The sequence below is a fragment of the Cystoisospora suis genome, assembly GCF_002600585.1.
Source record: "Cystoisospora suis strain Wien I chromosome Unknown contig_999, whole genome shotgun sequence".
Taxonomy (NCBI): Eukaryota; Apicomplexa; class Conoidasida; order Eucoccidiorida; family Sarcocystidae; genus Cystoisospora; species Cystoisospora suis.
Window position 1 is genome coordinate 2,487 of NW_027153800.1, and position 12,745 is coordinate 15,231.

The 12,745-nt window shown below is 42.1% G+C and overlaps 1 protein-coding gene across 1 annotated transcript; it reads right to left on the minus strand.

Annotated features, from left to right (window-relative positions):
- Window positions 1–287: 287 nt before the first annotated feature.
- On the minus strand, window positions 288–12,283 carry CSUI_002342 (atpase family associated with various cellular activities domain-containing protein; the record flags this gene model as incomplete). Its single annotated transcript, XM_068062544.1, has 11 exons — window positions 288–575; window positions 1,259–1,748; window positions 2,679–3,130; window positions 3,866–4,243; window positions 5,031–5,244; window positions 5,599–5,889; window positions 6,564–6,805; window positions 7,688–7,927; window positions 8,961–9,287; window positions 10,542–10,895; window positions 11,816–12,283. Coding segments are annotated over 11 exons (3,744 nt in total), but the record flags the coding sequence as incomplete, so codon positions are not given.
- Window positions 12,284–12,745: the final 462 nt, after the last annotated feature.

Consider the following 12,745-nt stretch of genomic DNA (forward strand, 5'->3'; position numbering starts at 1 on the left):
TTCATCCGAAGGTGCTTTCTATCTACCTAACAAGGAGAAGAAGAAAGATCACGTCTAAGATAGATCAGAAACGTCCAGGTACTATCAGGAGTATCTGGCACTGCGACGACTGTACGCATAGGCGCACCCTCACGCAATGACTTGATCTTTCATTCCGCCTTTCTACTTTCGTGTATACATCCAGACGAAGAAACAGAGAAAAGAACACGAAGAGACGAGGGAGAGAGCGAGTCATGAGAAGATAGAGGTGCTCATTCTCTTGGAGAATCCGACCCATTTCTCGTTACCTTCGTTTTTCTTGCATGCGATTGAACAACTGAGGCAAGGAAAGCTCGAGGATTGAAGAAAGCGGAGATCCAGTAAGACTTTTGGAGTTTCTCTCGAGGATTCTGATGCCCTGATAGACATTCCTTGAGATAAGATAGCCTCTGGTTCAAGTCCATGAGCCAACTTCCTAAAGCTCTCCCCTGAAACGTATAGCAAAGTCTTATCCATGAGGTTGGAACTCTCTGGTCTCGCAAAGCTTCTCCTATTTCTTCCATGCGTGAAGACATCACAACGGCTCCTTGCAAGGCCTGGGGAAGCATACAAATCACAGACGGAGAAGAAACACGAGGAGGGAGAGTCTTACATGTGTGAGGCGAAGGGAGGAGACCTGGAGACATCTATGTGGATAGATAGATGAATGAGGATGGATAGAGACAAGAATCGAGAGAGGTAGGGATAGCTTGGGAATGAAACAAGGAGGGGAGAAGACAAACGAGAAGAGAAACGAGAGAAGGAGAGGGGGAGAAAGAAAAGAAGAAAGACCTTCAATCTCTAAGGAAAGAGAGGAAAAAGATCACACAATGAAGTTCACGTCTTCTTCGTCGTCTGCGAAGTTGGGTTGGAGATACACGCGAAATGGAGACAAACAAGTGAGATAAAGAAGAGCTAGCTCTCTCTTCCTCTCTTTCTGGATATAGCATTCCTTCTTCTTTCTCTTCTTCTTGTTTTCTTCTTCTTCTTCCTCATTGGCTTATTCTATGTCGGGAATTCTCTCAGATCTTCTTCTTTTATCTCACTCTGTCGACTCCAAGATAGGAAAAGACTGTGACGAAAGAAATCCACTTTATTCACTTCTCCTGTGTACACACGCCACTCCATGGACACCCTTCTCTCCTCTTAACCCTCTCCCCTCTTCATACATTTCTTTCTTTCTTCCTTCCTCTTTCTTTCTTTCTTTCTCCGGCTTTCTTCCTTCCTCTTTCTCACTTACTTGCTTCAATTCTGTAAGAGAAGTATGGATCTCATTGAGAAGAGTGAGGTATTTGCTAGCTTCATGGGCGAGAAAGATAAGAAAAGGTGCGATGGGAGAAAAGTCATCCACAACAGAAGGACCAGCGTTTGATCTAAGATTGAGAAGATAAGAGGCAATCTGCTGCGATTTAGATCCACAAGAAGAAGAAGAAGGATTACTCATTGCATTCTTGTCTCCTGGAGGAGAGGAAAAGAGGAAAAGATTCTCTTTACTAGGATCAGGAAGTTTCTTCAAGATCGATTGAATTAGATCAAGCAAAAGGACTGAAGTGCTCGTCCCTCGTGGCGATGTGATGGTCGTAGATAAACTGCTTGAGGGAGAAGAAGAAGAAGAAGAGAGAAGAAGAAGATCTCTATCCTGAGAGGTTGAAGAGAGATTCGATTGATCGTGGCAGTTCCTCGTAGCTTGGATCGACTCTAAGAGGTCGCTTGTCTTCTCGTGTTTCAAACTGAGAAAGGAGAAGAAAGAAAAAGCAGAAGAGAAAGAAAGAAAGATGGAGGATGAAATCCCTAAGTGTTTCTCCTCCGAGATCTTGGCTATGGAAAAGAAACAGACGACCCAAGAGGTCTTCTTCACTTCTAGAGGGTGCTTATTCGATTAAGGAAGAAAAAGAAAGAAGTCGAGAGAATGGAAATAGAGACACATAGAGATAGAGCTGAATTTCCTCTCTTCAGCTGTCGTGATATATAGAGAGAGATAGATATACATCGGGTGTCGCTATCCAAAGCATGTAGATGTCTACAGAAAATCTATCTGGCGAGGGTTCCTGCCCTTCCCTCTACATATCATAAGCTCTCTCCAACTAACTCTTCTCTTAATATTCTCAACTTTTTACCTTTGCATTCTACCTTCACGTGTATACATCTGTGTATGTATCTATCTACATCTTAGGAGCCCGTTTCTATCCGACACTCTCATTTTGATCTCTCCCTTTCTCTTCTGCCTCTTTCTCTGATATCTTTATCACCCTCTCTCTCGTGTAGAATTTTCTCCTCCATATACATAACAAACCCTCCATCTTCCTCTCTATGCATGTCCGCATATCTGTAAGTCACAGAAGCATATATACACATACACACCTATTTCTACACACCTATCGCCCCCTACTCGATAATGAAAGCTTATGTAGACATATCTCTCGTTCAGTTAGATGACTATTCAACCGTGAAAACACCAAAAGGTATACATACATATATACATATATAGATGCATATATATATATATATATGTATATATATATATATGTATGTGGATGAGTAGAACTATCCATGTAAGAGTGTAGTATTGTGTATGAGTAGATGTGTCTATCTGTAGAGAAATCTAAATGCGAGAATGGTATTGGAAGGAGAGTTGGAAAGGAGAATTTCTTTAGTCTTACACGAGGTAAGCATTGCGATGGAATCCAAAGATCGAGGGGGGATCGTGAAGAGGAAGAGAATCGATAAACCTTCGATACTCTCTAGCTGTCGTGAGATCCTTAGGAATATTGTAAAGAGAGGGAAATTCAGGAAAGCCATAGCTCTCATAATAGGCAGAAGAAGAAGAAGGGCAAGAAGCGGCATTCACACTCTCTTCGTCTCCTTTTTCTTTCGGAGTCTTTCCTCTTCCACCCCCTCCTTCATTCCTTGGCATGTCATGAATGAACTTCTTAAGCAAAGCAGTGAGACACTTCAAGTCAAGCTCGTTCGTTACTCTTCCTCCGTAGTTAATATTCGCTGCGATAAAGGTAAAGGCATTGAGAGGTATCGAAGAAGAAGAAGAGCCAGAAGAAGAAGAAGAAGAAAGAGAGAGCTCGTGTTGAAGGTAACGTAAGAGTTGGAGTTTGGAGATCTGAAGAAGAAAGGAAAGAAAAGATAGAAAGTTTAGATGGTTTGAGAGAAAGAATGGGTAGAGAAGAGAAGGAGGAAAGAGGATGAAGAAGAAATGCATAAAGAGAGAGAGAAAGAAAGACACAAGCATATACAAAAGAAGACCCTAAGCAGAGACACAAATGAAAAAGGCATGGTCCACATCTATCCTTAACCTATCTATCTATCTATCTATCTTTAATCTACCTATCTATCTTTAGTCTACCTATCTTCAATCTATCTTCAATTAATCTATCTTCAATTAATCTATCTTTAATGTATCTCTATACTTTACAGTCCAGTGGAGCCATTGGATAGACAGACTGCAGTTTTACTTCCTAGATCTCAAACGTCTCGTCGTCTTTTCTTGTCGGCATCGAGAGAAGGCAGGTGAAAGCTCTGCTTATTCTCTTTGCTTCTCTCTTTCCCTATTGCTTGGCTACTGGGTCGCAGGAATCTCTTCTTCTCTTTCTAACACACTTCAAGATTAGATTGCATGCATACATCTCTCTTTTTCTTTAACTACGTTGAATGGATTCTCGTGTTTGTATTCTTCTTCTAACTCATTTTATCTCTCTCTATGTCTCTCTTTCTATCTCTGTCTCTTTCTTTATCTCTCCCTCTGTCTCTCTTTTTTCTTTTTCCTTCCTTTCTCATTTCTTTCTTTGCTTCGTGTCTATCTATCTTTCTCTCTTTCTTGTTTTCTTTCTTTCTTTACCTGCCAGTCTGCGAGCGTCCATTGATAGGTCCCGTTCCATGCGAGGGCTCCGTATTTTCTTCTTTCTAAGACAACTGCATGAAAGAAAGATAAACTTAAAAGTAAGCGATGGGAAAACTGCTCTACTTGAAGAGAAGCTCCTGTAGAAGAGGAAGAAGAAGAAGATGACGAAGAAGAAGAAGGGCGATCTCTATGAGAGCGACGAGAGTGGCGAGAATGGCGCTTAACGTCTTTTTCTTCTCTTTCTTCCTTTTCTTCTCGGCCTTTCTCTTCTTCTTCTTCTTGTTGTGCGTCGGTTTGGTCTTGAGAAGATTCTGGAGGAAGAAGATCCTCCTCGTCGTTTCTCATGTAGATACTCTGCAGACGCGCTCGGATGCTCTACAAGAGGAAGACAGAAGAAGAGGAGGAAGAAAAGAGAGAGGTAGATGACAGATAGAAAAGAAGGAGAAGGTACAAGGAGGAGTCGAAGAGAAGAAGATTTGAAAAAGAGAGAAAGGAGAAAAGACAAAGACACACAAACAATGAAGCGGATGTCGAGATAGAAGGGATCTAGTCCCTCATGGATGTCTTTCTTCTTCTTCTTCTTTTGACCACTTACATGTTCTCGCACGTCATAGGTAATGCAGAGAAACCTGTGTCTCTCTCCTCTTCTTCTATCCATCATCCCTTACTCTAATTATAGCCTATACAAGTATGTCGATACATACCTATGTATGTATAGACCCACACGACCTTACAGATACAGATAGGAGATGATGTATATGTATGTGCACATGCAGGGAGGGACTATCCACACCACCAGAGAGACTCGATAGAAGACTGCCACTCTAAGCCCATCTAGCCATCTCTGTAGGCATGTCTATCTCTTTCCTATCGAGAGAAGAAAGGAACCTTCGCCCTCTCTCTACCATCCTTACACATCTCTTATCCACAGCCACGTCTCTTCTACACACTTCACATTTTCGATAAGATACCTCTTCTTAACGTATTTCCCTCCATCTACTTTCACACTCTATATCTTACCCTGTATACATACATGCATACATACATGAAATAGATATCTGTATGTAATCTCTCTCGATCTTTTCTCCTCGAAAGCTCTCTATACGGCTTCGATAAGACTGTGTTGCTTCCTAGGTGTATCTCTCGCGGGATTCATTTTTACCGTAGGGAGATCCGTCGTGATCTTAAGACTTCCTTCAAGTAGGGAGAGAGGGAGAGAATCGCAAGGCGTGCACGTTGTCAAGAAGAGCCGAAAATTTTCATGAGGAGGAAAAGAAGAAGATGGATCCAAGTATTCTCTCTGTAAGCTCTCCAACACAGGCATGAAAGACGATGCTAAATGGCAGTTCTGCAGGTACACCCAATCGCCTTTCTCTCTGCGAAGACCAAAGACAAAAGTAAAGAAATATACACAACAATGTAGGATAAAAAGAAAGAAAGAAAGAGAGGATCTCTTTACTTCTAGCCTCCTCCTTCTTCTTCTTCTTCTTTCTCTTTCTCGAGTAAAGAAAGAAAGAGAGAAGAAGGAAGAGGAAGAAAAGAACAGAGAGGAGTACTCTCTATTCCTAAGAGGGAGAGGCATATACACATCCATATCTACAGTGGCACATGTATAGACGCCACGTATGCACACTTCTCCTAGTTGTCTCTTCTTTCCTTGTCTTACTTTTCTTCTTCGTCCCGTTATCATCTTTCTCTTTCTTTTCATCTTTCTCTTCCTTCTCTCTTACCTCGCCATTCGTATGAGAGCTGCAGCCTTCGCGGCCTGGCCTTTTCCTAAAGACAGACTATGGAGTGAGAAGACTTCTCCTGTGGTGTCTCTCTTCTTCGCAAAGATTTCATCTGCAAGAGAATGGAGAGATTCGGATGGATCGACTCCAGGAGAAAGAAGGAGGAGCATAGGCCTTTGGTTTGTGGAGTCTTCATAGTCTTCTCTTAAAGATCGAGGAGGGAGGTCTAAACAGTCAACGCCTATCTGACGGTGTATATACTTCCTTGCAGCGACGACCAGTTCTTCTTTTCTACACAAGACAATTCAAGAGAAGAAAACCGAAAGAAGATGAAAAGCAGAAGGAGAAAGAGAAAGAAAAGACCCAAGGACAGGAGGAGTCAGCGCGGCAAAGAAAAGGAAAGAGGAATGTCTACAAGAGAAGCAAGGGGCAGAGAAAGACGGGAATATTGCTTAGTCCAAACAAGATCGCATTCTCGGTGTTTCGAAGCCTTCGTTCTCTCTTTCTACTTCGTCATGATAGAACGTTAAAAAGTACCTTAAGACACCTTCTTATGTCAAGGAGAGAGGAAACAACTTCTGCTTATCTCTCTCTCGTTATGTAACGACGTCTATATGTATCATGACGCTTCCTTCTTATATATGTGCACATATATATGTATATAGATATAGATACATGCAAATTGTCTCTCTCACTCCTTCTGCCTCTCCTTTTCTTTCTCAATTCTTCTTCACACGTATACAAGGAACATACAAGAAGGAAGGATGTGATATAGCCACACATAGGCGTATCCCGGGGCAAGAGGAGAAGGACCTCTCCTTTGATATGCGAAGAGATATCTGTCTCCATCTATCCACCTATCTACGTTCATATCATTCATTCTCCCCTTCGTCTTTCTCTGCAACACAGATTTCCTTTTCTTCTTTTTCTTTCTTTTCTCCTTCTTCTTCTTCTCCTCATCTGACCTAAGCGCTTTCACAACGAGAAGAACTTGTAAAGGTGTGAGCTTGTCTTCGAAGCCGTCAGGCAGGAGAGAAGATTCCGTGAATTCCGAAGCTAAGAAATAGGCCCAGGCTTCTCCTGTACTCCCTCCACCTCCTATTGATTGTGCTAGGCCTTGGAGCCCCAGGACAGAATCGAGATAGACAACCTCCATCCAACTCTTCTCAGAGATCCAGGCACCTGGACGAGGAAGCGCTTTTCTCTCCTGAGAAACAAAGTTCAGAAGAAGAAGAGATAAGGACAGAAAGAAAGAAAAAAGAGAGAAAGATGAGAAAGAAAGGAGAGGAAAGAGAGGATAAGAAGAGAAGAGGTAGAGGCTAGACGTACAGAGAGAAGAGAGGGACAGGAAAGAAAGAATAGAGATGATAGAAGAAACAGAAGGAGTTTTATGACTTTCTATGTCTTTCGGTTTTGAGCTTCTCTCTGATTTACTTCTACAGAAAGAAGAAGAAGAACGAGAGAACAAAGATGAGAAAAGAGATGGGGGATAGAGGGAGGGAGAGAGAGAGAGAGATAGAATAGAGTCGTAGCATAGCACATGCACACGAGTGCTTTTAGAAGACACGTAAGTCGTCCCATAGAGTGTAATTTTCCATGAAGCAAATTCATTTGAACTTGTCTACGTCATTTGTTTTATCATGTATTGTAGGGTGTACATACACCGCACATCCCTAGACAGTTCTTACGGTGTACGTACAGCAGACAATCCAGGACGAGAAAGAAGTCAGGAAAACACTTTCAAAAGAGATGCTGAGACAGGTAACGACTGCATCTGAGACATTCAGAAAGAAGGAAATCCACTTCACATTTAAGAGGAAGAAGAGAAAGCTCGGAAGCTACAAGACCAAGACATGAACCCTACAGGTGCTCTAAAAATCAAGAGAATACACTCAGGTGTATGTACACCTGAAACCACGAGATTCGGGTCTGAGACAATATGATCAAGAGCTCGTGCCATTCCAAGATCTTCTCTTTCCTCTCTCTTCTCTTTACTAAATACGCTCGAGAAACCCTCTCTCTCTCTCTGACTATTCTTTCAACACCGATCCCACGCAAAGAGTTGCTTTCTCCTTCTTCTTTCTCTTACCGAGAGATCTCCTGCTGGATGTTCTGAGAAGGAAACAACTCCCCTTGTGAGGAAGTCGATTTCCGCTGGGGCTTTATCGGGCCTTTTCTGTCGATCTAAAGCAAAGGCGATAAGAAGAGCTAAGAGGAACCGATGCTTTTCATAGAGACCTCTACATGTACGTCTATACGTCTCAACGGTCAATCTCTGTTGCAGAAAATACACTCTCTCTTCTGTCCTTGGAAAATCCGACTCTTCAGTCTATACAGAGAAAAGAAGAAAGAGAAAGAGAGAGATTAGAAAGAAAGAAAGAAGAGACAGATAAGATAGGAACGAAAGAAAGATTCTCAAATGGAGAGAAACGACTGTGGGTCTGTGAAAAAAGGAATGAAGACGCGGGGAGAGACAAAAGAAAGCGAAAAGAGAAGAAAGGAACGAAGAAAAGAAAAAGAACAAGAAGTATGTGCAAGCATCGATGAGAGAGACAGGCCTGCCTAAGTCTAGGAGGTTGAGACATCTATAGATTTCTATCTCTCTGTATATATGTCTGTGTGCCATCTCTTGGAGCAGTAGAGACAAATCGAATAGATGTATAAGGAAGAGAGTATGGATAGAAGGTAGAATTGTAGATAGGCAGATAAATCAAGAGAAGTGGCGTCTGTACATCTGTATAAGACTGGATGCTCTACATGCGTGTCTGTAAATATCCAAGCTAACACCTCCATCTCTCTCTCTATGTGTATGGATACAGAAGCTCTTGCATGTATCCAGTAGATGTAATTAGACGTCATTTGTCTGTCTAGGTATATATCTCTGTACGCACGTAAGCACATACATGGAGATCTCCTTATTCTTTATGTCTGTCTACTACTTCAAATGTATCTATACGCTTAGTATGGATATATCCATTACCTATATACTCTCTCTATCATGTACTGCAGCATCTATGTATAGATCTATATCTAAAGAGGTGTATACATCTATAGAGATAGATACGTAGGTTGCTAGATAGTTGGTCTACGACGTTAGACAGATAGATAGATAGACAGCTAAAGACAGGTAGAAAGAAAAATAAGGATAGATTACAGAAGAGAAAATCTTGATAGGCAGCTAGGCAGTCTTATCATACTTAGATAGATCCTTTTTGACATGTAGAGACATACACAGACTAAAGGCTTATAGATAGATAGACTAAGCGTAGGCAGACTAGATATAAATAGATATATAGATCAAATAGAGATTTAGAGATAAAGATAGATAGATGGACTACAGATGGATAGAAGGTGTATGTTACCTGAGTGTATTGTCTAGTTGGCTGCTGTCCCTGTGCTTCTTCTTGCTTTGGGTGTAGTTGAATGACACTGCGGAAGAGATGAATGAAAGATTCGAGAGACTGCGAATAGACGTATTCGATACGTGTTAAAGACTGCAGAACAAAGTAGAGTAGAGCTCCTCTACATGAGATGTCTCTGTATATGTCTCGAGCTTGATTTATTCTGAGAGAGGTCTCTTCAGCTGTCTTCATTCTCTCTTGAAGAGTCCGAGAAGTCTCTCGAGAATTTTGTAGCATTTTCACGAAGACGTCGTCTACTAACAGATCGCCTGAAGCTCCTGCAAGCAGCTGAGACACATGGAAAGAAAGAAAAGAAGAAAAGAAAGAAGAGAGAGAAAGGAAAGAGAGAAAGACAGAAAGAAAGAAGGTAACAGAATGTGAGCTATGAGAGGATAGAAGAGAAGACGAAGAAGGAAAGAAACAATGAGAGAAAGAAAGAGAAAGAGAGAAAGAAAGAAAGAGGCAAAAGCATTCAAAAGAGAAGATAGGAGTCTGGTAGCAGAGCAGGAGTAAGCAATCTTCTCCTAGGTGCATAGAAATCTCTAGGAGACAAGACCGCTTTCGTCTTCCAGAGATCACTCATTCTCACACCGATATCTATACATGTATGCATATATATAGAGAGATACATGTATATCTTTATGTACATATGTATGTGTTTGCCTGGGGAGCCTCCATATAGCCCTATATAAAGGAAAGACAGAGAAGGCGAGCTGGGAAATAAACGGAAGAGCTCCTATGAAAGATCAGAGAGAGAGAGAGAAAGAAAGAAAGAAAAGAAGAAGAGAAGTGACAAGGACCTTTTCGAAAGAATTAAGGTTGGCTCTCTGCTCTTTATGCGATTTGCCTTCTCCTCCGTGCATGCGACTAGCATTTGAGCTTTTCTTCTTCATTCCTCTCAAGAGATCTTTTTCCTTCCTCTTAACTCTATCGACAGGAATTGCACTTCCCATGTCTCTAGATGTTTCTACTTGAGAAGCTTTAACGGCTTGTTGAGCCAAGAGAAAAGTAACCGCAGCTAAAGGAGGTCTCCCAGGACGAACGGATATCTCTAGAGAGACATACCGGCCTACCTACCTTCTTGCATTATGCACTCTCTCTCTCTCTAGCTAGCTATCCATAGCCTCATACGTGCACGGAGATTTCTAGCTGCGTGTAAGCTCAGTCATGGGAAGACTAGCACCGGCAACGGAACTGTCTGTCTGTCTGTACGCGTATCTCTCAAAGAAAGAAAAAAGAAGAAAGGACCGAGAGAAGGAGAAGAAGAGCAGCAGTAGCATATGACTCCTCTTTCACCTCATCCCCGTACTTCACTGTCAACTGTAATAACGCCTACATCTCTTTCCTTCCTTCTTTCTCCCTCGTCGTCTTCATCTGTTTCTTCTTCTCTCTAGCTATCTCTCTCTCTGCTTATCCTTCTCCTATCTCTCTCTACTTATCCTTCTCCTATCTCTCTCTCTCTCTTAACCTGCTTCGATCTCTCTATCTTTCTCTCTTGTCCTTCTCCTCTCTTCCTTCTTCTATCTCCGTCTATCTTCTTACCGTGAGAATTTGTTCTTCCAGGTCGGCTTTCTCTTTCTTATCTCGCGCCGTGCTGACAATGAGTGTGTCTCTTTCTTTCTCAAGATCAGCCATCTCGAGCTTCACGACTTCGCTTAGGAGATGCTCTTCAAGTGCATGCGCCGTGACGGAGAAGTTAACGACTACCGTCCGACTGAAAATGTTGGGAGTTAAAGAAGGATTAGTAGAATGAGAAAAGAAGAAAAGACAAAAGTCTTCGTTCCATTGAAGAGCATGCGCCGGGGCTCCCTCGTTTGTGTGTCGCTGTGCCTCCCGCCCTTCTCCGCCCGCCTGAAGGAAAATCTCCGGTCTCTTCTGCCAGTCGGCACCCGCCAACTAAACCGAAAGATAGACCCATAAAGAAATAGCAAAAGATAGAGAAAGATAGCGAATGAAAGGAAAGAGAAAGAGTAATGAGAGGAAGGAACGATAGTTAGATAGATAGATAGGTAGGTAGATAGAAGAAGAAGGACAGGGGAGTAAGAGATGTAAGGAGAAAGTGTATGCTTTCATGAGGAGAAGGAGAGACGCTTGTCTAGATCTTTTACGGAACTTCACATGATCTTTTTCCTATCTGATCTATCTTGAAGCTATCTATATCAAGCTGAAATAAAAAAGAAGAAGCAAGCGACCTCTCCAATCCACACACATCTTAGCGCGCAGACATGTATGTCTCTGTCTCTATCCTGTCTCTGAGCGCCCTCTAGTTTGACTAGGGGGGAAAAATTGTAGAAAGAAGAGATAGAAGTCTCTTCAGGTCTCTGTCTCAACACATCTCTACCATTTATACACACGGCGTTTCAACACTTCTATACGAATCTATATACGTGCACGTCTATATTGATGTAGGTGTATATAATATATATATATATGGGTAGACAGATACAGCTAGGTAGTCGTCATACAACAGGGATGGAAGAATTTATCCCTGTCGACAAATGTCTATACGTGTATATCTATGTCTTTATAACTATAGATCTATACATCGGGTTCTAGACTGGAGACGTCTGTAAGTTCCTCTCTATCTACGTCTGTGAGAGTGTGTATCGATGCAAGTAAGAATGTGTATGCATGCGGGGGACTTGTGAACAATATGTATCTATGTACTGATATGTGTATATGACTATGTATGTGTGGACCTATCTATGAAAAATACGTAGAGGTGTGCATGCGTATGCTTGAACGGATATGAATATGTGCGCATGCGTGTGTATGTATGAAGGGATATGTGTCTGAGATATGGACGGGTTGCTTACGGGTCTATTTAGGAGAGGTTCGAGGGCTTGATCGAAGTCTTCTCCTTCTTCCTCTTGACTAAGCTCAGCCAGGACAGGAATGCCTAAAGATAGCGCCGCGCAGATTCGATCTTTACTTGAATGATCTAAAGGGATCTCCATCATACGGCATCTCCTTCTCGGATGACTACTCCCCAGTTCGTCTTCTTCTTCTTCATCTCTTTCTTCTTCTCCTTCTTTTCCTTTTCCTCCGTAAGGTCCTCTGCCTTTTATCCCACCCTTGTTTGATAGATGACCACGAGGAGAAGAAGAAGAAGACGTATGGAGAGAAAAAGAAGAAGAAGACGGAGAAGAGCTGCCTTGAAGAGGATCTTGTAAATGGTAAGAGGAAACATAGCGAGATTCATCCGTTCTTCTTCCTCGTTTACCTCCTCCTGCGTCAGGTGTATCTACACCTTCTTCTTTCGATCGATCATGAGATAGAGACATGGGATAGGAAGGATAATAGTTTCTTGCTTTCTTCGTAAATCCTTTCTTGTTTCCTTCTCCCCTGGAAGGATTAGATTTCTTCTCTCTTGTGCAAGAAAAGAAAGAAAAGGAAGAAGAAGAAGATAAGATCGATCTCAACCATCGACGTGCTTGTTTCTGTGGATCGATGAAGAAGGGCCATCGACGTATCGAGTGTCTAGCGATAATAGCATTCTCGATACTTCGCTCATCGGGAGGCAATCCTTGTATAATGAACTCTCTTTCTTCTTCTTCCGTACATAAGACGCGCTTCAAAGAATAGTCCAGATCCACGTCGATGCTCTCAGAGACACATCGATCTAGCCACAGCTTCTGCAACTCCTTTCGATAGCTTCCTGTTAAAGCTCCGCAGTAGGACAACACCCCTAAGAAAGAAAAGAACAAGAAGAAGGGAAACCGAAGAAAGGAGAATCGATGGCGGGA